This window comes from Gigantopelta aegis, chromosome 3, assembly GCF_016097555.1.
Source record: "Gigantopelta aegis isolate Gae_Host chromosome 3, Gae_host_genome, whole genome shotgun sequence".
NCBI classification, from domain to species: Eukaryota; Metazoa; Mollusca; class Gastropoda; order Neomphalida; family Peltospiridae; genus Gigantopelta; species Gigantopelta aegis.
Window position 1 is genome coordinate 94,143,609 of NC_054701.1, and position 23,677 is coordinate 94,167,285.

Genomic DNA, 23,677 nt, shown 5'->3' on the forward strand with positions numbered 1-23,677 from the left:
AGGTACCCCATACATGTTCCAAGCACAAGGCTACTTGACACGGTGGTACTACATCAAATAAAATTGCATACATTTTTAGCCCAGATGAAACTAATTGTTTTTACAACCAACACACTCACATTTATAACCAATCACAGGACTTGTGGTGTTAACTTCTCTATCAAAAGTTCGGTACACCTCGAACTTCGACCCAGCCGGAAATTAATTGGTATAGTGCAACCTTATTTATACCCCTGCGCGTGCTGTAACCTCACCGTGGTGCAGGGGTGTAACATTCTCTTTGAGAATGGTCAATACAGCACAAATTGAAGTTTAGAGTAAAATTCGGTGTCCGTAAAATTCTGTGATATTTGTATTTGTATTTTTGCACAGTTCTTTACACTGTTTTGGTTTAAAACCTTGAATTTTTATATTGATGTTGATCATCACTTTATTTATTTGCATTACCATAGTTTGACACCCAATAGCCGATGTATTTTTCGTGCTGGGGTGTCGTTAAACATTCTTTCATTCATTCATTCATTCATTCATTCCCCTTATTTATATTGATATATAGTTCCCCTACATATAAGCGGAGGGCTGGAGGTGACTCGAGCTAGCAATTTAATGGTCGCTGAGCAGAACTATTAACCGTGTGCAAACACGCACGTGCTGTTCGACACATGACTTTACATAATGAACACGGACATTACTTCAAAAATAGGAAGTTGCGCATTTTAATTAATGTTTTCACTTAATTTACAAATACTTTAATAACTACTTTTAACTTACAAAGACGTTATCAGAACAATTTTTTTTTAAATAAATAATAATAATATGAAGAAAAAAGTACGAAACATATGCACACCTTTTGGAAAAATAAGATCGTCTGTTTAAACTCGCACAGAAAATATCGCATTGAATGTGTTGCCGAAGATCCCAAATAATACGTGTTAACGAAAATGGTTAAATCAAAAGAAAAAGTTGTATTCTTCTACCAAAAATGTATTATATCGAACAATGTAGGCCTATTACTAAAAACTACGATACAACAGACTGTATCGAAACAGAATACACCTAATTTGCATATCTAGGTCAGACTTCTTTGTCACGTGATTCTCAATTTAACTGTCGGTCGGAAAGCCCGAAACCATGGAAACTAAATGTTTTCGATGTCAGTTTTATTATAAACTAGTGTTCACCATTAAAATAATTTTTCTTGGGTGTCAAATATTATTTTGACCGCCTTTATAAAAACGAAACTACTTTTATCAGTTAGCGATATCAATGCGATGTATTCATTTGAAGAATATAAAAATAAAACGAACAGAAAATTTTATCCCAAGTTAGAGGATTATTTTCAAAAATCTTTATTCTTTTCTCAAATCTCTTTAAATCTTTATCAAAATATAATAACGAAACTTTGTATCGGTTCAGGCGCGCGTGCCAAGTTAGGGTTTCAGGGTGGAAACCCCTCCGTATTCAAGGAAATTGTCTCCTCCCCCCCCCCCAATATATTTTCCGGAGCATGACCCCATAAAACTGCGCTCGTCAGAGTAAGAACCCCCCCCCCCCCTTCCTTGTTAAAATGCCTACATACAAGCATAACCACATCTACTGGAATAATGCAAATGCAGCGCCTTGCCGCTCCATAATTATTATATGTGTGACATGCTATGTTCGGATTTTGTGATTGGTTCCTAAAATTGAGGAAGTTCAAAGCAATCCCCTCTGCGGTCCTATCGGCCTTCCCGAACTTTTGAGAATACATAACCTACCGGTAGTTTCATTTAATGCAAGAGTGATTTGATGGGAGTTGGGGAGAGAAACAGTACCGAGCGTAAATGCAGTTCACCTTTATTAGTGCAACAAAAACAATTCTTCTTATTTATTTTTGTTTAGGCAATTCATCTTTGTGAATAGCTATATAGGCCTGTAAATCGCATGTAAAATTACACTGCATTACCGTACCATAAAGTTTAGTGATTTTTTATGAAGTACAACAATAATAACTTAGTGATTTAATGCACATCCAAACAAAAACCAACAAAAATTTAAAAAGAAGGAAAAAAGACGGAAAGAAGAAAAAAACTAAACCCCCAAAAAACAAAACACAACAACACTGATATGCGTTGATACGTTAGCGCTACTGATATCTTTCGTGATAAAAGAAAGTGGTACTTGTGCTGTCAAATGATCAATTTTTTTAATAAATATCAACTGCTTTATAACATCTAATATAACAACAAATAACTTTTTAAAAATCGATTGGGAAAGGGGAGACAATGACATCACGTGATTAGCTGTCGAAAATGGCGCGAATGTCCTTTTGGGTACCAGACGTCGTCAAGTCGTTATAGTAAAACGTGTTCCATTTAACTACGTTTTAGTAATATTTCGAAGTGAAACTACACTGTTCTTGTAATTCTGGTGATATAGCAAGGTATAATACAGTTCGTTGTAGCATGTGGGTAGGCCTACACTGAGGAATAAAAACTGCAACATCATAGATTAAAAACAAACGCATCTTTTTTCTTTCTTTTTTTTAAATTTGAAATAAAAACCCATTCTCAGCTGTCAGTTGTCTATATCTTAGAGGATTTTATGCACCTATTATCCATTAACGTTTTCATATGTAAAAAAAATTAAAACAGTCAAACCATAGCGACGCTATGACGACGGTTCCATGCGACGTCATAATATACTACTCAAAAGAATTTAAGGGTCAAAAATTTATAACCAAATAAGTTTCAGAGTGTATTAGATTGATGATGTAAACTACACCAAAAATTTAATTTATTGTTCCATATTTACAAAAACCCACAAATAATCGTCACTGTATACAAGAAAGTCACATGACATGCTGTCAAAGTTGAAGGTTGTCAAACATGGATTTTACACATTAGAACATTCGTTTAATAGTGTGTGAATCCACCCCTGGCGCGAATACACTCGACACATCGTTGCCTCATGCTGTTGATCAGACGTTTGAAGAACTCTTGGGGAATGGCCTGCCACTCTGCCATAAGAAGTTGAACCAGATCATGAAGGTTGGCCGGAGGGGCATGGTTATCCCGAACTCTCCTGCCTAATTCGTCCCAGACGTACTCTATTGGGGCCAAGTCAGGCGAATATGCTGGCCAATCCATCCTGGCGATACCTTGTTGTCTGAGAAAGTCCGTTACCACCCTGGCGCGGTGGGGTCTGGCATTGTCATCCTGCAGAACTGCCCCGCCGCCAATCTGCTGAAGGCCTGGGAGAATCAACGGCCGGATAATCTCATTCAGATAGCGGATTCCATTCAGATTGCCATCCACCACATAGAGGGGGTCCTGTGGTGGATAGAGATGCCGCCCCACACCATGACGCTGCCACCACTGAACCGGTGACGTTGTCTAACGTTAACGTCAGCGAAGCGCTCCCCAGGACGTCTGTAGACATGAACCCGACCGTCGTTGAACTGGAGACTAAACCTGGACTCATCAGTGAACATCACTCGACCCCACTGAACACGTTGCCACCGCAGATGAAGCGTGCACCAGTGACGTCTGGCCATTCTGTGACGTGGTAGGAGTGGTGGTCGAACAGCCTGGCGACGGCAGCGTAGATTATTGGCTCTCAGACGATTGCGTATGGTTTGATCAGACACTCGAGTTCCAGCCGCAGTCCGCAGATTGTCACGTAATCGGCGTGCAGTTGTTGTGCGTTGACGTAGAGCCATATTGGTGATGTAGTGCTTCGGGATCTTCCCGAACGTGGACGATTTCGAACAGAATTCGTTGCTTGGTACCGTTGCCACAGTCGGCCAACGACACACTGACTGACACCAAGTCACAGAGAAACATTTCTTTGCGTATTGCCATCCTGAAGCCAAGCAATAGCCATTCCTCGATCTTCGATAGTCAGTTGAAGTCGTACCATTGTCGAATTTGGAGTGTGCACCGTACACGAACGCAAGCTCCAATTATACGAAAATTCAGCATTGGGAACATGGAATACATGTGCAAAGCGTGCAAATGAAGCGCTTTGTGAAAAAGCAAGTTATGGGCACTTAGCAGACCTTTCGCTTTCGCCCTAATTTACGTGCAAATGTAAGCATGTTTTCGCCATTAGAACTAGTCGACAGTGTCAATGACAGTGGATTTTAATTCATTTATGGGTTGCTTAGACCCACTTTCGTCAAAATGGAACAATACCATGCGTGACATTATGGTCTAGCTAATATAATTGACATTCAGAAAATAATGTCGAAAATAACGTCTGACCCTTAAATTCTTTTGAGTAGTATACTTGACCTAGAATGTGTATACACGTCTGCAGCACTCTACGAGTTAAAATCTTAACCACATTGTTAACAACTTCTATAAATTATTCCCCAACATTTAATTAATGCTATATTTCCCCCACATTTTGCCCAGACACAAATCATAAAAAGCAACAACATTGCAATGACACAGATTCCAAATACTAGTACTAGATTGTAAACATATGTCACCAGTATCGACTTCGCCAAGATCTCCTTTGAAAATAGAATATAATATTTTGTCATCTGCCATTTTGCTTCTTTTTATGGAATACTCTTCAAGAGTAACAATGGGATGGGGCATTAAGGTTCAGTGACACATGGGTTGTTTGTGGGGGACAATATCTTTCAAGGCCTGGCTACTGTCTCAACTCTCTGGATAATAACAAGACCACTGATATATGGGTTACTGGGGGGGGGGGGGGGGGGGGGGGGGACAATGCTCTCATGCAAAGTCTGGACAGGATTAATAACAAGACCAGTGACACATGGGATGTTTTGGGGGGGGGGGGGGGGGAGGGGAGACAAAGTCCTCTTTCAAGGCCTGGCTACTGTCTCAACTGTCTGTACAGAATAACAAAACCACTCATATAGGGGTTATTGGGGGAGGGGGACAATGTCCTCTTACAAGGCCTGGATACTATCTGAACTGTCTGGACAGAATAACAAGACCACTGATATATGGGATATAGGGGGAGTTGGGACAATGCCCTCTTGCACTCTGGATACTGTCTGAACAGAACAAGACCAGCGACACAGTTTTGTTTGTGTGGAGACAATGCCCTCTTGTATGGCCTGGATACTGTCTGAACTGTCTGGACAGAATAATAAGACCTTGCTGAAAACCACCAAATAGCCTCTGAAGATTTAGACATGATTTTTATATGCATGGCTGGCACTACATCAAAGTGTCGTCTCTTCATTAGCTGTTGACACATTATTGAGTAGCCATATTAATGGCTGTCAAATATAATAACATTGGCTAACGAAGTCACCAGTGATTTATATAGGCATATCTGTAATCAGATTGGGGTAGTTGTCATTCCCCACTGAAATATGAATAACTATCTTCCAAATTCATTGACCATGACTGACTCTCATATGATGAAGTTGTGTTTGGAGAACGTGGAGATATCTCTCTAACCCCCCCCCCCCCACCCCCCCCCCCCCCCCCCCCCCCCCCCCCCCCCCCCCACCACCACCCCACCCTAAGGGCTGTGCTGCGATCGCTTGGGCCATTGTCCAAGTATCGGATCGAGCACAATGGCGACTCGGCGACTGTCACGCTTATCTACGGCAGTGACAGGAAGAACCGCGCACCCAGCAGAAGACGGAGGAGGCGAACCATGACTTCACAGGGGGGACCAAACTTGGCGGCTCAACCGCCAGGGGCGGTCCCACCTGTTCCGAAGAGGAGGACGGGATTAGGAGTGGCGCAAGGTGATCCAAACTCGGTGGCTAAACCACCCGGGGCGGTTCAGTCTGCGCAGCCTAAATCACCAACTCGGCCGAAGCACTCGCCAGGAACCACCCAGGGGGGACCAAAGCTGTCAGCTCCACTGACAGTGGCGGCCCCTCCTGTTGAGGAACCTACGAAGATGGACACGGGCCACGTGGTCATTCATGACCCACCGGCGAGCCCACCACCACCTCCGGCAGTTGTTGTAGACACAGCGGCAGTCCAGCGAGAATCCAAGAAGATGTCACCGACCACTGTACCGAAGACGTCCGATGAACCCGACTGGATCCTCGTCTGTGACAGACTCCCGGCGAAATATACAGGGGCGGTTATCGGTGATTTCACCGATAACAAATACCTCAAGGGACCTTGGATGGACAATCACTGGCGCCAACTTCCAACCGGACAAGGGAAGTACCAGCTGCAAGGTGCCCCAAACTCGGACAAACTTTACGTGACAGCCCAGCAGGACGGATTGTACAGGCAGGGGCTCCTGATGCCAACGATGTCAAACGGGACCATTCACCGCATCTTAAAGATGGTACTACGAGACATCTACCCAGGAGCCATCGGCCGCAACATCCAGGCCTTGACTGAAGGACTCCCCAACTTCAAGCCTGAACAGTCCATCAACTCGCCATGAGTCCTGCTGCGCCAACCTTAACTAGGACAGGTAACCTCCTTTTTGGGCTTAGTTGGACTTTAAACATTTTTCGATCGAGCTTCAAAATTCTTATGTTTATTTTTTTTATAAATAGTCCAACGCATTTTACTTTAGCGCCCGTTCAATTGCTCAAATCACCTTAAAACCTTTTCGGCCGAGCGATCAAACTTATCTTTGGGTTTAAATTCTTAGTCCAGACATGATGTTAGGTGCAGTTATTCTCCGTAGACTTAGGTTTTGCTAGTTAGATCCGAAGGAATCGAAATTCAGCCAATCAGAGCATGGCCCATCTTCAGTGTCTACTAGTCGGTCCGCGCAGTCGCTGGACGCTACTAAATACTTATTCCAAATTCCGACCATTTTAAACTCAATCCCCCCCCCCCCCCTGTCCTGGACTTAGTTACTGGCAAAGGCCAGAGATTAAGCCCAGGACAGGCGTGTGTGACTCTCGTGGTATATACACACGTTAAACCTTTTACCTGACCTGACCTGACCAAATTCATTTTTGGATTAGCCAATTTTCAGATATGTACAGTATTTTCCTTAAAAATGTGGTTAATTTAAGGAACATTTTATTAGCTAAAGATAAATAGTGGTAGCTACTTTGTATAAAAATTAGCAACTGGCTAAACTAGCAATGGGCAGGATTACCCCTGTACTACACATCGTCAAATTATTTTCTGTCAGAAAGCCTGGGCATGATACAGCATCTCCCCAGCTATTAAAATAGTGTTCTAGTTACAAACTCTTGTAATTAAAGCAGCCAAAGATTCTGATGCTGGTGATTAAAGAAAATGTTGCTTTGAGTTTGTTTGGTGACATGATGGTGAAGCCACCAATTGGTAAAAGTGACAATTATCACACTTAGGTCTCAGCTACAGCAATGCGTGAAAGACATCTCAAACAGTTTTCCTTCCAAGGACTAACTCAAACAGGACCATTACAGGTCGAGTATGAGGAAACATTTCACAAAGCACAAATCAATAGAATCCATCAACATGACGACACTCACCTTCTTAAAACAGAGATTTCATTCTCCAGTGCTTCTTCTTTTCCTTTTAAGCCATGTCTGTCAATACACTTTATAGCCATAAATCTGCCACGATTGGACTTTTCTTCTGCTAGAACTACTTCAGAAAAAGCACCTCTGCAAAGAAAATCACATAAAATTTGTTATGAAAATGAACAAAATCAAGGAAGTGCAGAAGATTTCACAGTATTATCACAAAGAAATCAATTATTTTCTTTTTCCTTCTCCCCATTACAAACATGTCCAAAATAAGTTCTTTAAAAAGAAGAAATGAACAAAACATTTAAAGCTGTAATCTCAAGTATATTTCTAAAATTTAAGCATTGAAGAGTATACAGATCATCAAACTGTTTTTCCCCTCATAAACCACCACTCAATTTCCAGGATAGGACCAACCTCGGTGCATGCATAGGCAGTTGATAATATCTGCTGAATACCTAAGCCAGAATAGAAAGTACCATACAAGACATGACATCACATACCAGTATAAAAGTTAATGTCTCAGACAGGACAACACATACTATCAATTTTTTTAATTCAGAACAAGACAGATATACCATGGACTTGAATGTACATAAGACATGACATCACATACCACTTGATGCATCAGTCAGAACAATGCATACCATGGCTTTTGAGTACAGGACAATACAGATATACCATGGACTTGAATGTCCAAGACAGTATGGCATAAACCTGGCCTTTTAAAATGTGGCCTATGCTATAATATTGGTTAAGTGGGTATTGATATGATAACCTCTTATACATCGGACTCACTCTAGCATGCAGTGTCCGAGCTGACTTGAGCTCCAGTAATTGTGAAAGCCTGCTGGAGACAGGACGAAGACAGCATCAATTGGGTAATGTGCTAGAAAATTGCCATTTCATGAGACTGAGTCCGGTTAAGACTTGCTACAGCTTGTTATCGGTGTTATCAGCTAAACAACTAACATGGCATGAACACTATGGAGCAGGTGTGGCACTGAAAATAGGACACAATAACATTTACAAGTTCTTTATAAGATGATAATGCATGTAGATATCTGTAATAAAAAAAAACGTCTACCAATCATTTCCTAATAAACCAGCCAATTCACAACAGCTGCATCAATCATTCTAATTTTGCACTGAATATACAGATTTATCATATATCTTACATTTTCAGTGCAATCAAAGTATGTGATATTTTTCAGATCACATACTTTAAGAATTTGATAACTTTGCAAATTAGATGTAAATTAGTCGAGGTCTCAGCACTAGGTTTATTGACATTTAAGCAAACGTACTTGGGTGACACTCCATGATTGACGTATGTATTAATAGTCATCAAATAAAAACATTTCAATGACAATTTGACACTGAAAGCTGTCCAGCGTTCAGAAAACAAAAAACGTTAGGCATAACTTTATTTTGATGTAAGGACATCCAAATGACGTCATTCGAGTTTGATGTAATTTCCATTCAAAAATACACCGCGCCACATATTCTTACGTCATTTGAATATCTAGTAATGGCGGACAGGAATTAAAGTTGCGTGTACAGTTTACAAAAACATGTTGTATTAAGCTTGAGCTTATATGATAGAGAGAGTATCACCCATGTGTATTTCGGTATCATCAATATCATATATTAGGAATAAAAATAATGTATTATGCTCGCCAGAGGCTCGCATAATAAAAAATGTATTCCTAATATATGATACTGACTATACCGAAAAACACTCTGGTAATAACCTCTATGTATCAGACATCACTGTAATAATGTTTTTATCTATATAACAAGAGTGGGTGGTGGGGTGCAATGTCAGTGGTCAACAAAAGTTTCACAAAGTCACTAGCCCTCACAGAACCTTTGGATAGTGCCCTATTGTAGTAATACAGTTGATGTTTTCTACTAGCCCAGACAAAAATTCACTAACCCAGGACTGATGATGTATGTATTTGTGGAACCCTGGGTGCATCAGCCAATAATTCCTGACTTTTCTAGTTTGATAGGACTAAGATAGAAAGAGGCAGGCAGAGACATGGAATTCCAGTGTCTAACACTTAAATGGTGCTGGTACATCAAACTGACTATCACGAGACAATAAGATGATGTCCAAAGTTACTCTACAATTAAGTATGCCAACCTGTCTGACAGAATACTGAAGTTGAGAGGTGAGGTTCGATATGTACAGTATAATGATCCATACTATGAAACAGCCGATATTAGTATTAGAAGATTGCAAGTTACTCTACAAGTAAGTATGCAAACCTGTCTGACAGAATACTGAAGTTGAGAGGTGAGGTTCGATATGTACAGTATAATGATCCATACTATGAAACAGCCGATATTAGTATTAGAAGATTGCAAGTTACTCTACAAGTAAGTATGCCAACCTGTCTGACAGAATACTGAAGTTGAGAGGTGAGGTTCGATATGTACAGTATAATGATCCATACTATGAAACAGCCGATATTAGTATTAGAAGATTGCAAGTTACTCTACAAGTAAGTATGCAAACCTGTCTGACAGAATACTGACGTTGAGAGGTGAGGTTCGATATGTACAGTATAATGATCCATACTATGAAACAGCCGATATTAGTATTAGAAGATTGCAAGTTACTCTACAAGTAAGTATGCCAACCTGTCTGACAGAATACTGAAGTTGAGAGGTGAGGTTCGATATGTACCGTATAATGATCCATACTATGAAACAGCCGATATTAGTATTAGAAGATTGCAAGTTACTCTACAAGTAAGTATGCAAACCTGTCTGACAGAATACTGAAGTTGAGAGGTGAGGTTCGATATGTACAGTATAATGATCCATACTATGAAACAGCCGATATTAGTATTAGAAGATTGCAAGTTACTCTACAAGTAAGTATGCAAACCTGTCTGACAGAATACTGAAGTTGAGAGGTGAGGTTCGATATGTACAGTATAATGATCCATACTATGAAACAGCCGATATTAGTATTAGAAGATTGCAAGTTACTCTACAAGTAAGTATGCAAACCTGTCTGACAGAATACTGAAGTTGAGAGGTGAGGTTCGATATGTACAGTATAATGATCCATACTATGAAACAGCCGATATTAGTATTAGAAGATTGCAAGTTACTCTACAAGTAAGTATGCAAACCTGTCTGACAGAATACTGAAGTTGAGAGGTGAGGTTCCATATGTACAGTATAATGATCCATACTATGAAACAGCCGATATTAGTATTAGAAGATTGCAAGTTACTCTACAATTAAGTATGCAAACCTGTCTGACAGAATACTGAAGTTGAGAGGTGAGGTTCGATATGTACAGTATAATGATCCATACTATGAAACAGCCGATATTAGTATTAGAAGATTGCAAGTTACTCTACAAGTAAGTATGCAAACCTGTCTGACAGAATACTGAAGTTGAGAGGTGAGGTTCGATATGTACAGTATAATGATCCATACTATGAAACAGCCGATATTAGTATTAGAAGATTGCAAGTTACTCTACAAGTAAGTATGCAAACCTGTCTGACAGAATACTGAAGTTGAGAGGTGAGGTTCGATATGTACAGTATAATGATCCATACTATGAAACAGCCGATATTAGTATTAGAAGATTGCAAGTTACTCTACAAGTAAGTATGCCAACCTGTCTGACAGAATACTTAAGTTGAGAGGTGAGGTTCGATATGTACAGTATAATGATCCATACTATGAAACAGCCGATATTAGTATTAGAAGATTGCAAGCTACTTGGGAGGGCTCAAGACATGATGCAGTCTTAATTTTGTTTAATCACACAAGTAAATGGCATAATTCTAGGACAATTTAAACTGGATCTTGTTACTGTTTTATACCTGGAGTTGTTGGGAGGGGTGGGGAACAATGTTATTAACTACTATATTTAATAAAATACTGTTAAACTATATTGACATGACCATATTAACTACTTGTATATATACATGTATATGGATGCTACTGTTTGTGATTTTAAGCCACTACTGGAAATTACAATGCCATATAATAATATGTCAAGACATTTTTTTCTTTAATTCAGTCCAAACTTCCACATCAAACTGTATGAAATGCACAGTAACAATATGGTGTGTGAACAATCGATCAAATCATTGAAAAGTTGCAGTGATGCGTTTGAGCCCAGGAAGTCAAACAAGCATTAAAGTGAATCAAATGATAAAGTCAACACGAAATGGTGCCTTCATTTGCAGAGAGTAAATGACACATCCAATCATGGACCTTCTGGTCTGTTAAGCAGCGAGCTATCAACAAAAGGAGCAGACAGAAAGGTCTTGTACCTTACACAATCTATAGTATTCATGACAACAGTAAACAAAGCTTACACTGAGTTGTCAAGTTGTCGGGATGAAGACAACACTGTATTATAACCTAGACAATGTTTGAAGTAGCATTAATCAAAATGTAATAAGTAAAAAATAATAATTGCAAAAACAGTATGGAGTAACAAGGTTACATCTAACAAACTATTTTCTCTGATAGCATCAGTACATGGCTGCCTAATGTTTCACTTCAGTCAGAATGGAATTTCAGAATTCACTATTTTACCATGAGCGATTGAAATGTTTCACTTCAGTCAGAATGGTATTTCAGAATTCACTATTTTACCATGAGTGATAAGACTACTGATATGTTTTATTTCAGTCAGAATTGTCATTCAGAATCTACCATTTCACCATGAGAGACAGACTACTGATAGTTATATTATTGTAGAAGCATTGTTAGCATCATAAAAGATGAGCCAAACACTAGTGGCACTACAGAAAAACCAGTGACTATATATATATATATATATAGCCACCAGTTAGCCACAATGGTGTCTAGCCAATGATGAAACCACTGATGGACCATCGTTGGCCAAATGGATAGGCTCATTGTAAATTATATATTCCCACTACTCAGAGGTAATTCTAACAATCAATTAATGATGTTAGCTAAGATTGAGTTACTACAACCAACATCGATATGTAGCACTGATTGTTTGAATCATGTTAAATTAATGTATCAAATGGGAAAATCAGTTCTTATGATTTTCTCAAATTTACATAAAATGGTTGAAAAGTTTCTTCAACATCCTGATAGGAATCTCCTAGGGTGACTCTGCCATGTGCAGAGATATGATTTTGATCAGGGATACAGTTACATCATTTAGATTTATATTAGTACAAGCATACTTCAACTGCTCATCAATTTTTTACTTAAATGCATATCATCCAACAAAGATCTACTAACTGGACTGTCTGTTAAAGATGCATTCTTCTCTCCCCATGTTATATATACTCTTCAAAAGAAGAAACGCAAAACCACATTGTCGTAACATTTGGAGAATTGATTTAATTATTGAATGGTGAGTCCGATAATTACCAAATGTTGCAGGATTGTTCACAATTCACTCTAGTCCATTGTGAGTAAGTGATAGGACACACCACCAAGGTCAAGGTCATCTGGAGTCAATACCGGGTGTGGCCTCCGCGTGTGTTGACAACTGCCTGGCACCGCCTGCCCATTGAAGCAACCAGAGTACGGATGACGTCCCGGGGGATGGTGGCCCACTCGGCCTGCAAGGCTGCTGCCAGCTCGGGCAGGGTCTGGGGCTGTGGTTGTCGCTGTCGGAGGCGTCGGTCCAACTCGTCCCATAGATGCTCAATTGGGTTCAAATCCGGTGATATCGATGGCCAAGGAAGGACATTAATGTTGTTGTTCTGTAGGAAAGCCGTTGTGAGACATGCTGTGTGAGGCCTGGCGTTGTCATGTTGGAACACTGCGTTGGCGTTGGCCATAACTGGAACGATGTGTGGCCGGAGGATCTGGTCAATGTAGCCCTGTGCATTCAGGTTGCCCTGCACGTGGACCAGGTCAGTTCTGCCAGTGTGTGAGATGGCTGCCCACACCATGACACTACCCCCGCCGAATCTGTCCACTTCCTGCACGCAGTTTGCCGCATAACGTTCACCACGACGCCTATACATGCGACATCTTCCATCATGACGTCGGAGCAGAAATCGGGACTCGTCACTGAACCACACCTGTCTCCATCGCAGTTGAGGCCATTGTCGATGAATCTGGCACCACTGCAGTCGGAGTCGACGGTGTTGTGGTGTTAAGATGACACCTCGAACTGGACGTCTGGCACGAATTCCTACCTCACGTAGGCGGTTCCGTACGGTCTGGTCGGATATCCTGCGCAAACCTTGTATTGCTGCGGCTGTGGAGGTGGCAGTAGTCAATCGTTCCCGAAGGTGGCGTACCCGGATGTAGCGGTCCTGCCCGGGGGTAGTGACCCGTGGTCGACCGGATCTAGGGAGGTCACGTGTTGATCCATGTTGCTGGTAACGGTCCCACAGTCTGGAGATGGTGCTTGGGGACACATGGAATGCCCTGGCAACGGCCGTTCTGGATTCGCCTGCGTCTAGTCGGCCGATGGCATTGTTTCTCTGCGGTTCACTGAGACGTGGCATGTCCTGGATTGTCAACTGTCGGCCAGATACAGAGGCCAGGCAAGCGAACACCCTGCACTTTTATACTGTCGGTGTTCATGTTGCACGTGCAGACAACGCACGTGCAGTGGTGACATGGTTTGCACGTGGCTGCGTTTTTGCGAATATTCACATTTTGGAACTTTATTGTACAGTAGCTGCGTTTTATCGAATGTAACCGTGGGAATGTGTTTGGGACATGCAATGACCGTATATTCACAAAGCATGAACCGGTAGGAAACATAAAATCGGAGTTATAACCCATTTGTACCCTTTTGCGTTTCTTTTTTTGAAGAGTATATGTTTATTATAACAACACTACCTAAAACTACAGTTTTAATAAACTTGTGTTGCAAACACAAACAGTAACCATCAGCTGCATTGATGCAACATAATGTCTTATCACCAGCATGCTAGTATACCATACTTCTGTGTAATGGTGATTGGAGACGGAAGCCATTTAAATCAAGGAAGGGGTATGTGTTATAACCTATTCTAACTGTGTAGACAATGAAAAGCTTCAACCATTAGCAGCAATTGCAAGGGAATTTTTCCAGACATGACAGCACAAACCACAATCTTTGACCTAACAGTCATACAGCACTAGTAATTTACTGCTCCCTGGCATTGGTTGGGTGTGGATCAATATAGCATAACTTTAGTCTTCAGAAATAGTAGCAATTAGTGTTCCATTATGCTGTATGTATATATGTATGGTCATAATTGCTATGTACAGACTATTTGCCATATTTACTATACATGTTACTTGAAATAACAGAATGCTGCCTTTTATGCACTACGGGTTTCCACAAAAAACAAGTAATGAAATATTAAAACAAGTCCGCTCAGCTAGGTAATTCTCTTTCTGTACAGCAGTGACACAGCCAATTTGCTCTCATCTGAAACCTTCACTGACTTGGCACACAATTTATTTGTCTTGGTTTTAAAGTTAGTTTCTTCAAATCCCAAAGGTAGGTGGAAGCTGTACTTAACATACATGCTACTCAGCCCACATTAATGAAAGAGTTTTTTTGGTCAAACATAACCTTTAAAGACATGGATTCATGGAAGGACTGTCTAGTGGTCACAAAACAGCTAACATACATTGTACGAAGTAATAGGCATGTTATAATGCTTATGGTTTCATGTCAGAAATTGCTCCTGCATGTCTGTTCTCGTGCAAAATACTTTCTACACGGGCAAAGGGATCTTTTATATACACCATCCCAGACAGAATAGCACATACCACGACCTTTGATATACCAGTCATGGTGCACTGGTTGGAGCGAGAAATAGCCCAAAATGACCATGCATCAAGTGAGTGCTTTACCACTGGGCTACATTCCACCCCAACTATTTTCAAACCGTAAGCACTGATGTTACAGAGAAAGAGAGAAAGGAATAATAATAAATAAAAATTTAAAAGAAGATATTTGCCAAATAGTTTTCTAAAAAAATCATGGTGATGTTTGTAAAGTTTTATCTTAAATCACGAACGCGAAACGATGAACATGAAAACATCACTGAAAACCCCCCACAAAGTGTATATATTTTACATAATGGAATAAATAATATAAAAAAGGAATAAAAGTTATGTATTTTAATTCCCATATATGTGTAAAAAGTACGAGTATTCAGTACTGTGTCCTGAAAATTAATAAAATATCGCACCGTTGGAAGCATTTGACAGCCTGAGCTAGCACATGTTTAGACAAGGAGAGTAATAACGTCATCACTGATTGGATGAAATTTGACCTCCACTGACTTTAGAGATAACAGTACATATAGCTGTTCTGCTTACTTCCCTCAATCAAAACTGGGCACCGTTTTCTCTTTGGCAGTTAGCTGTTCCATTCAAATTCCATAGCACCACCACCACCCCTACCCACCTGCTACCGATTTGATCGGGCTGCTGGTGCTCCCTTGCACCTGCCAGTGCAGGCGGTCCCTCCTCTCCCCTCCCCCCACCTTTCCTGTCATGGATATTTATACAACAGGCGTGCACTACAACAGCTTGTTCTGAATGTGCACGTAAAACCCTATGACATGACATGACTCCCACTTGTTAACAAAAAAAGGTTTCCCGTTAATTTTAAAATCCTTTATAATTATTGGATACACTACATTGAACAGTCAATAATAAATACATTTATAGATTATTTCAGTACATTTTATGCTATTTTAAGCAGTTTGTATTGCACAATTCAAAAGCCTCTTGCTTCGGACTAGGACACTCGACCTGACAGAGCTCCATACATAGGTGTTGACAGGTGTTCATTGTAACCAGTTGCAAATTCTGGGTCCTTTGTTTTAATTGGAGTGTAATACCGTGATGACTATTTATTTATTATTTTAAATCATTTATTATTTAGATACCGATGTCTGGGCAGGCCGGTCCATTTGACGGATAGGAATTTGTTCCAATAATAGAAATGGACAGGTGCTTCGGACCGACAAGAATGGGCTTTTTCCCACCCCTGCATTCATGTACTAATTTCAAATCAGTTTATTAATTACCTTTAGGGCATTTATGTGTATTACACAAAATACTGTATGATATTTATGCTACAAAATGTGGATATTTATCCTACAAAATACTTTTAGGACATTTTTGTTACAAAATCCTTTCAGGATATTTATGCTACAAAATACTTTTAGCATTTTTATGACACAAAATATCTTATATTTATGCTACAAAATACCTTTAGGATATTTATGATACACAATACAGTGAAACCCCTCTAAACCGGACACTCACGGGACCAAGTAAAAAGTCTAGTTTTAAGAGATATCTGGTTTAGAGAGGTTGTCCTCTGTACTGATATTTAAAATGAGTCGGTGTAACATTCGGTTTTGAGGGGATTCTGGTTTACACATGGTCGAGTTTTGAGAGGTTTCACTGTACATCATTGCAACATATTTTTAGGACATTTTTGCTATCAAATACAGTATATTGCTGTTAGGACATTATGCTACAAAATACTTTTAGGATATTTGATATTATACAAAACAGCATTAGCACATTTACAGATTGCATACATGAATTCCATAATTCAGTCTATTCCCATCAAGTCATGAGTTTTATCTTTGAATGAGCAAGTTAAAAATCAATACTGCCCAACTCACATGACAAATGGTTTCTGACAAACTTGAGACCTATAGCACTAGTCTACAGTTGACTGGTCATGTTACCATGCATTTTGAATGAGTTACATTATCATCATTGGGTTAGGTTACATCCACCATACAAATATCTCTGGAGACTGACAATATATTACTAGTATTTGTTATATGATGTATTGTATTAGCTTCCATTTTACATCAAGTTTATTATATGAGCTATTATTTTATATCAAGTTTATGTCCCAAGTGAAATATGTTGTAATTTATTTATCATGAGTCTTTGTGACATGTATGGATTCATACGATTACTTCTGATTGGGAGTTCAAATCAGCAAATGTACAGTATGCAGATCATTTCTGAACTAAACACTGAAACTAGAGGACCTTCATCACTGATGGTTTCTGGCCTGCAATATATACTCTACTGTAAACCATCAGTGAGCTCTTCATGTCATTTAATAAAGTATGCCAAACAAGGTGGCCATGATGATCCGTGGTATCAATCTCACTTTGGGTGTAAGAATCCCACTGAAGTTCAGAGACGAAGATAAAAGGTGTTTGACACCAATAATAAAAGCAAATGATCAAGAAAATAGCCTAAGTTATTTCACATATGGTATATTAGAACAATAATCAGGCTATTTCTCATGAAAAAGAAACCATTGTTGTGTCAGTTTATTCACTCTATATCAGAAGGTACTCGGGTAGACATATTGTTTAAAACATCTACTCAATATTTTCTATTGATAAAATAAAATGGTATTATATATCAATTCCTGCAGATCTACCACACATACAACAATCTGGTATGATCTCCCTCCCACTCTCCACCATGTTTCCTGTATCATACTGTATCACATCACACCAAGGACTGTGCTTTTTTGCATTTATGTTTTACTATATAGAGAGCTATAGCACTATCATACGGACATGAAGTTTCACAAGACAAGTTTTCTTTACCGTGACATCACAAGCTATGATGGTTTTACGATATCTCAGAGCCACAATAGCGTTGAAAGTCTGTGCCCGGTTTGTCTTTAATTTCATTTCCACTTCAATGTCACGTTTTCTATCAAAGGAAAGTTCAAGCAAATTCTCTTGGGCCATACCTCAAATATCTGTCTGTATAGAACAATTTTAGTTGTTATTGAGAGAGAAGTTCATGTAGTGGCCTTGCAATTCCGCACTGAGCAATTACAATTTGTTTATTATGAAAGTCAGTAGCTGCATTTAAAATCCAGAACCTACTAGCTAGCCTAAATCAAATGACATAACCACTACACATCAAGGCTGATCTGGTCGGTCTAAATAAATTTAGATTTTAATGATGGCTACACCTGGGGTTTAATGTCTGGGTCACTGTAAGGGATAGCAATGTTAATGGTTTACTTAGCTAAGACATACATGCTGACGTCATTCCACGCTAACGTCACCGAGTCCACAGAGACAATCCAGCTTACTGCTGCCAGTCTGGGGATGCGAAAGATGTCACTTTGAGTTCTGTATCTGGAGTGTTATTCAAAAGAATGACTTTTCACATCTAGTCCTCAGATACAACCATTTATAGTCCGTCCAATCATTCTATAAATATATTTATTTGTAAATTATTTCAGTTTGGTTTCACATAAGAAGACAAGTAAAAGTGTTTTGGAAATAACAAAAAAAACATTTGTGTGCAATTTACAAATCAATCGACTCAGAAATAAATAACTTGTAGTAAATTACATAGCATGAAAAAAGACGTTCCCTGTGGGACGAACTAGTTTCTATATATATATATATATATAATATGGATCCTGCACCAGGGGTGGGGAAAAATTAAATTGTCAATTGGTCCCGCTTGATGGCATCATTAAAGGGACACACCCCTAGTTACGGCTAGTTGTTAACCATTACGGCGTTGTTTTTCGCTATTAAACCCATTTTTTCACAAATAAAATTGCACTTTACTTGCCGTTTATTATTTAGAATATACATTTCCATTCACCTGAAGTGTTTTTTGGTAATCCTGGTAATCCTGGTTTTTGTAATACCACAAAATGCATTTTTCGTATTTCTTAAAAACGGACGCACGTTTGAGAAAAAAACGTTGAGCAGACAAGGTCTAATCTATTTTTAGACGGGATATTTCCATTTCAATGTCACAGACGTTGGTATACCACGTGACCGTTATCATTTTGGTTCGGTTTGTTTTCTCGTGCACGGTTCGCAATCAACATCCGATTTGTTGTTGTTCATTTGTGAGATTTTTCTTCACAGTTAGTGAACATTTTCAGTAACAATAAAGTTCAGACAAGTAAGTGTCTCAATACAAAACGTTACAAACCCTTAAAACCAATAATTTTGCTACGTCTTACAATATCTGGAGAGGGGATACAACCAGGACAGAACAGTTGGAACATGTCCAGGAGAGGTGAAAAGAACGCACCCCAAGTCTGTGCGCACTCTGTGAAATTTGTTGTGACGTAGGCATTGTTGTGCTTCGAGCGACATCTACCGGTGACATCAGAATACTAACTTTCAAAATTATTTCAAGCAACTGGGACATGGGGATTCCCATGGTATTTATCGATATAAAACCTGCTTTTTCACTCCATTTGATAAAAACGTGATATAATTGTGTTACAGGTTTGTAGATTAACCAAATTATAATTTATTTTCGCTGGATGGAACTAGGGTGTGCGGCTTTAATGGTGTGTGTGTGTGTGTGCGTGCGCAAGAGAGGGGGGGGGGGGGGGGGGAACACCCCACAAATTGTATATGTATTATGTTTTACATAATGGAATAAATAATATAAAAAAGGAATAAAAGTTATGAATTTAAATCCCATATATGTATAAAAAGTACGAGTATTCAGTACTGTGTCCTGAAAATTAATAAAAGATCGCACCGTTGAAGTGTTTGACAGACTGAGCTAGCACATGTTTAGATAAAGAGATTAATAACGTCATCACTGATTGGACGAAATTTTACCTCTACTGGCTCTTGTGATAACCAGTACATGTAGCTGTTCTGCTTACTCCCACTTGTTAACAAAAAAGTGGAAACCTTTTGTTAATTTTAAAATCCTTTATAATTATTGGATAGACTACATTGAACAGTCAACAATAAATACATTTATTGATTATTTCAGTATATTTTATGCTATTTCAAACAGTTTGTACTGCACAAAAGTCTCTTGCTTCAGACTGGGACACTCAACCCGACAATTTCGGACAAAGCTCCGTACATCGGTGTTGATTGTAACCAGTTGCAAACTCTGGGTCCTTTGTTTTAATTGGAGTGTAATATCTCGATGGCTCTCTCACCAAGAATGGTGTTATTGTTAACGTCTGTTTTATCTCTTGACTGGCTCAGCAACTTTGACAAAATTAATGTCTAGCCTAGTGGCTGTGGATTGACACTACTGTAGGTCCGACTTCAGTGACTGACGATATATACTTAGGCAGACTTTAAAATCACAGACGTCTGAAACACAAGCTATACTGACCACTATTTATTTATTATTTTAAATCATGCATGAAATACCGATGTCTGGGCAGGCCGGTCCCCTTGACGGATAAGAATTTGTTGCAATAATAGAAATGGACAGGTGTTTCGGACCGACAAGAATGACAAAAGTGGGACCGGCAAACACGTTTAAAAAAAAAAAAAATCGGTCTCAAGAGATCGAGAATCGGTCCCAGACCGGGAGAAAAGGGCTTTTCCCCACCCCTGTCCTGCACCCAGGTAGGAGTAAGCAATGTGTTACCTGTCATCATTTCTTACACAATTCACATCAGAGATTAAACCTAATGTCGCCATAATCATTCACAGCAAATAGCTGTACAATTACAGTTCATCTGAATGTGGATTTTTTGCACGATATGTTGAACAATGTTATAACTGACCAAGAAAATCACTCTGACTTTTATAGGTGTTTTGGTGTGTGTATGTGTATGTGGGGGGGGGGGGGGGGGGGGGGGGGGGGTCATATAGATTACTCTAACATTTAAAAACAATTGCATCCTAAATTCTAACAGATGTAATTTAATTACAGGTAAAGTAAAATCAATTACATAAATTCACTAAAGTGAAAAACAACTTTGATCTATAGTCTTTGATACAAACAAGTACAACTTTGATAGTCTTTGATACGTGTGAATACTAAAGAAAAGCATTTTATGCAAAGCCCTACTTTGAAATGCTTAAAACTCTGTCATCAGATTTCTTCTCATACTCAAGTTTATTGCAATCATGATACATGGGTGTTGAACATGTAAGTGCCTGAGGGAGACAGCTATATATTAATCTGATTTTCAATCGGGAGTGGGGGGATTATGCATTATCTTTGGGTTGGTAGTGCATTCCCTCCACCACCTCATCCGATGCCAGACAACTCGGATGTAACTGGGTTATTATTAGAATGGAAACCTACTGCCACAATGATCTACTAACCAATTAGAGCATGAGGTCTATTATGGTGCACTTTAACTAAGACTGTAAGGGTGTAAAGTACTACAGACACTGATGCTATATGAATTATGCATGCTATATTAATTATGCATACAAGTATCAGTCATGGGCACTTTGCAGGTTATTGGGCTTTACACCTTCCCAAACTAACACAATATCCAGTGTTCGACATTAACATGTTTTTTTGTTTTTTTTAATCCTGTGTTTTTATTTTACGCTGAAACAATGAAAGTCGTCATTTACTGGTGAAGCTAAGTAACATTGTTTTCAAGCTCCTACCAGTCTAATGCTATGCCATAACAATATCTCCCTCAACGCGTACCCAGTCTAATGCTACACTGGTGCAATGGAGGCATAGCAATAGACTGAGAACTGCTAAATCACTATTGTTTTTGTTGGATGTTTCCTCCCTTCAAATTTTTTTTGGGATATTGATTCCACATCTGCAGAAAATTGATACAGGCAGCTTTATCATTAGAAATGTCAGAAACACTTTGACTACTGCTAAATATTAATTTACATCAGTATTATGCAAAAATAGATGCAGCAAATCTTTTTGCCAATTCTGTTTGATTGCGAATTTCACGATTACGATTGTGGCATAGCAATATAGACTGGGAACGAGAACAGTGTCATCCAGTTTGTTACGATGTTATTTATGAATTTCATTTAAGTGGGATACTAAATTCTCAGGTGGGATACCAGATTTTGAAATGTTAGTATCCAAATGGGAAACTGCCCAAAATTTTTAATCTCAAACACTGCTATATACACCTGCCATGGAGACAGATAGGTTCACTGCACCATGTAGGCTACTCAAATAGTTAGCAAATTTTTATTTATAGGAGTTATGTGTATGACCCCACCCAATACCTGTATATTGTATTCGTAGATGTGTATTGTTTAACGATCTTACAGTACCTGTATATTGTAGACGTGTATTGTTGAATGACCCTAAGAAGTACCTGTATATTGTAGACGTGTATTGTTGGATGACCCCAGGCAGTGCCTCTATACTGTAGACGTGGATTGTTGGATGACCCCAGGCAGTGCCTGTATACTGTAGATGTGGATTGTTGGATGACCCCAGGCAGTGTCTGTATACTGTAGATGTGGATTGTTGGATGACCCCAGGCAGTGCCTGTATACTGTAGATGTGGATTGTTGGATGACCCCAGGCAGTGCCTGTATACTGTAGATGTGGATTGTTGGATGACCCCAGGCAGTGCCTGTATACTGTAGATGTGGATTGTTGGATGACCCCAGGCAATGCCTGTATACTGTAGATGTGGATTGTTGGATGACCCCAGGCAGGACCTGTAAACAGTAGATGTGTATTGTTGAACGACTCCAGGCAGTATTTGTAAACAGTAGATGTGCATTGTTGAATGACTCCAGGCAGTGCCTGTATATTGTAGATGTGTATTGTTGAATGACCCCAGGCAGGACCTGTAAACAGTAGATGTGTATTGTTGAATGGCCCCAGGCAGTACATGTAAACTGTAGATGTGTAGTGTTTAATGACATAGTTTGTGTGGGCGAGACTAATGAAGCTGTGAATTGATATATATATAAACATTTACAAGTATGATGCATATTTCTGTATGAATCAATCTAATTTTAAAAAGCTGCACCTTTTATTAACCAAATTCAGTCGTGACAAAAACACCCAAAAGATATAACACAGAAATACATCAAGTTCAACCCTGTCAATGTGAAAACTCAAGCACTGTTATTGCCATATTGAGGAGATCAGTGTATTTCAGTACTTGATGATTAATTTACCAACAGTGCAGGTTCCAGAACGAACGAGCCACTAATTAAAGGCTCAAAGCAGTTTCACATGGGAAAGTAATTATTGGCTCCGAGTATGGTGACCACCAAGATGCTATAATTGTACTTCCACACAACACACATAGTAAGTGCAATTGACCTACATGAATTCAACATAACATTGTGATGGGTATCCGATGAAGTTTTATAATCGATTATCTGTTTACACAAACCGATCAATGATCAGTTAATAATAGATTAAAATGTACATTGTACTTTGGAGTACTAAATTGGATTGCTACTTTATGCCAATCACGTTGGAGGTATAGTTTTCTTAAGTAATTTTTGTTGGACAAAATTATTAATTGGTTATATGATAAATACAATATATTTCCAGTATTTA

General features: G+C 39.2%; 1 protein-coding gene across 1 annotated transcript in view; it reads right to left on the bottom strand.

Annotated features, from left to right (window-relative positions):
• Positions 1-23,677, bottom strand: part of LOC121369378 (calcium/calmodulin-dependent protein kinase type 1-like) — a 110,300-nt gene that overhangs the window by 75,841 nt on the left and 10,782 nt on the right. The window contains exon 2 of the mRNA XM_041494437.1: positions 7,418-7,552. Within this exon, the coding sequence (XP_041350371.1) occupies positions 7,418-7,552 (135 nt within the window). The remainder of the gene's footprint in view (positions 1-7,417; positions 7,553-23,677) is intronic.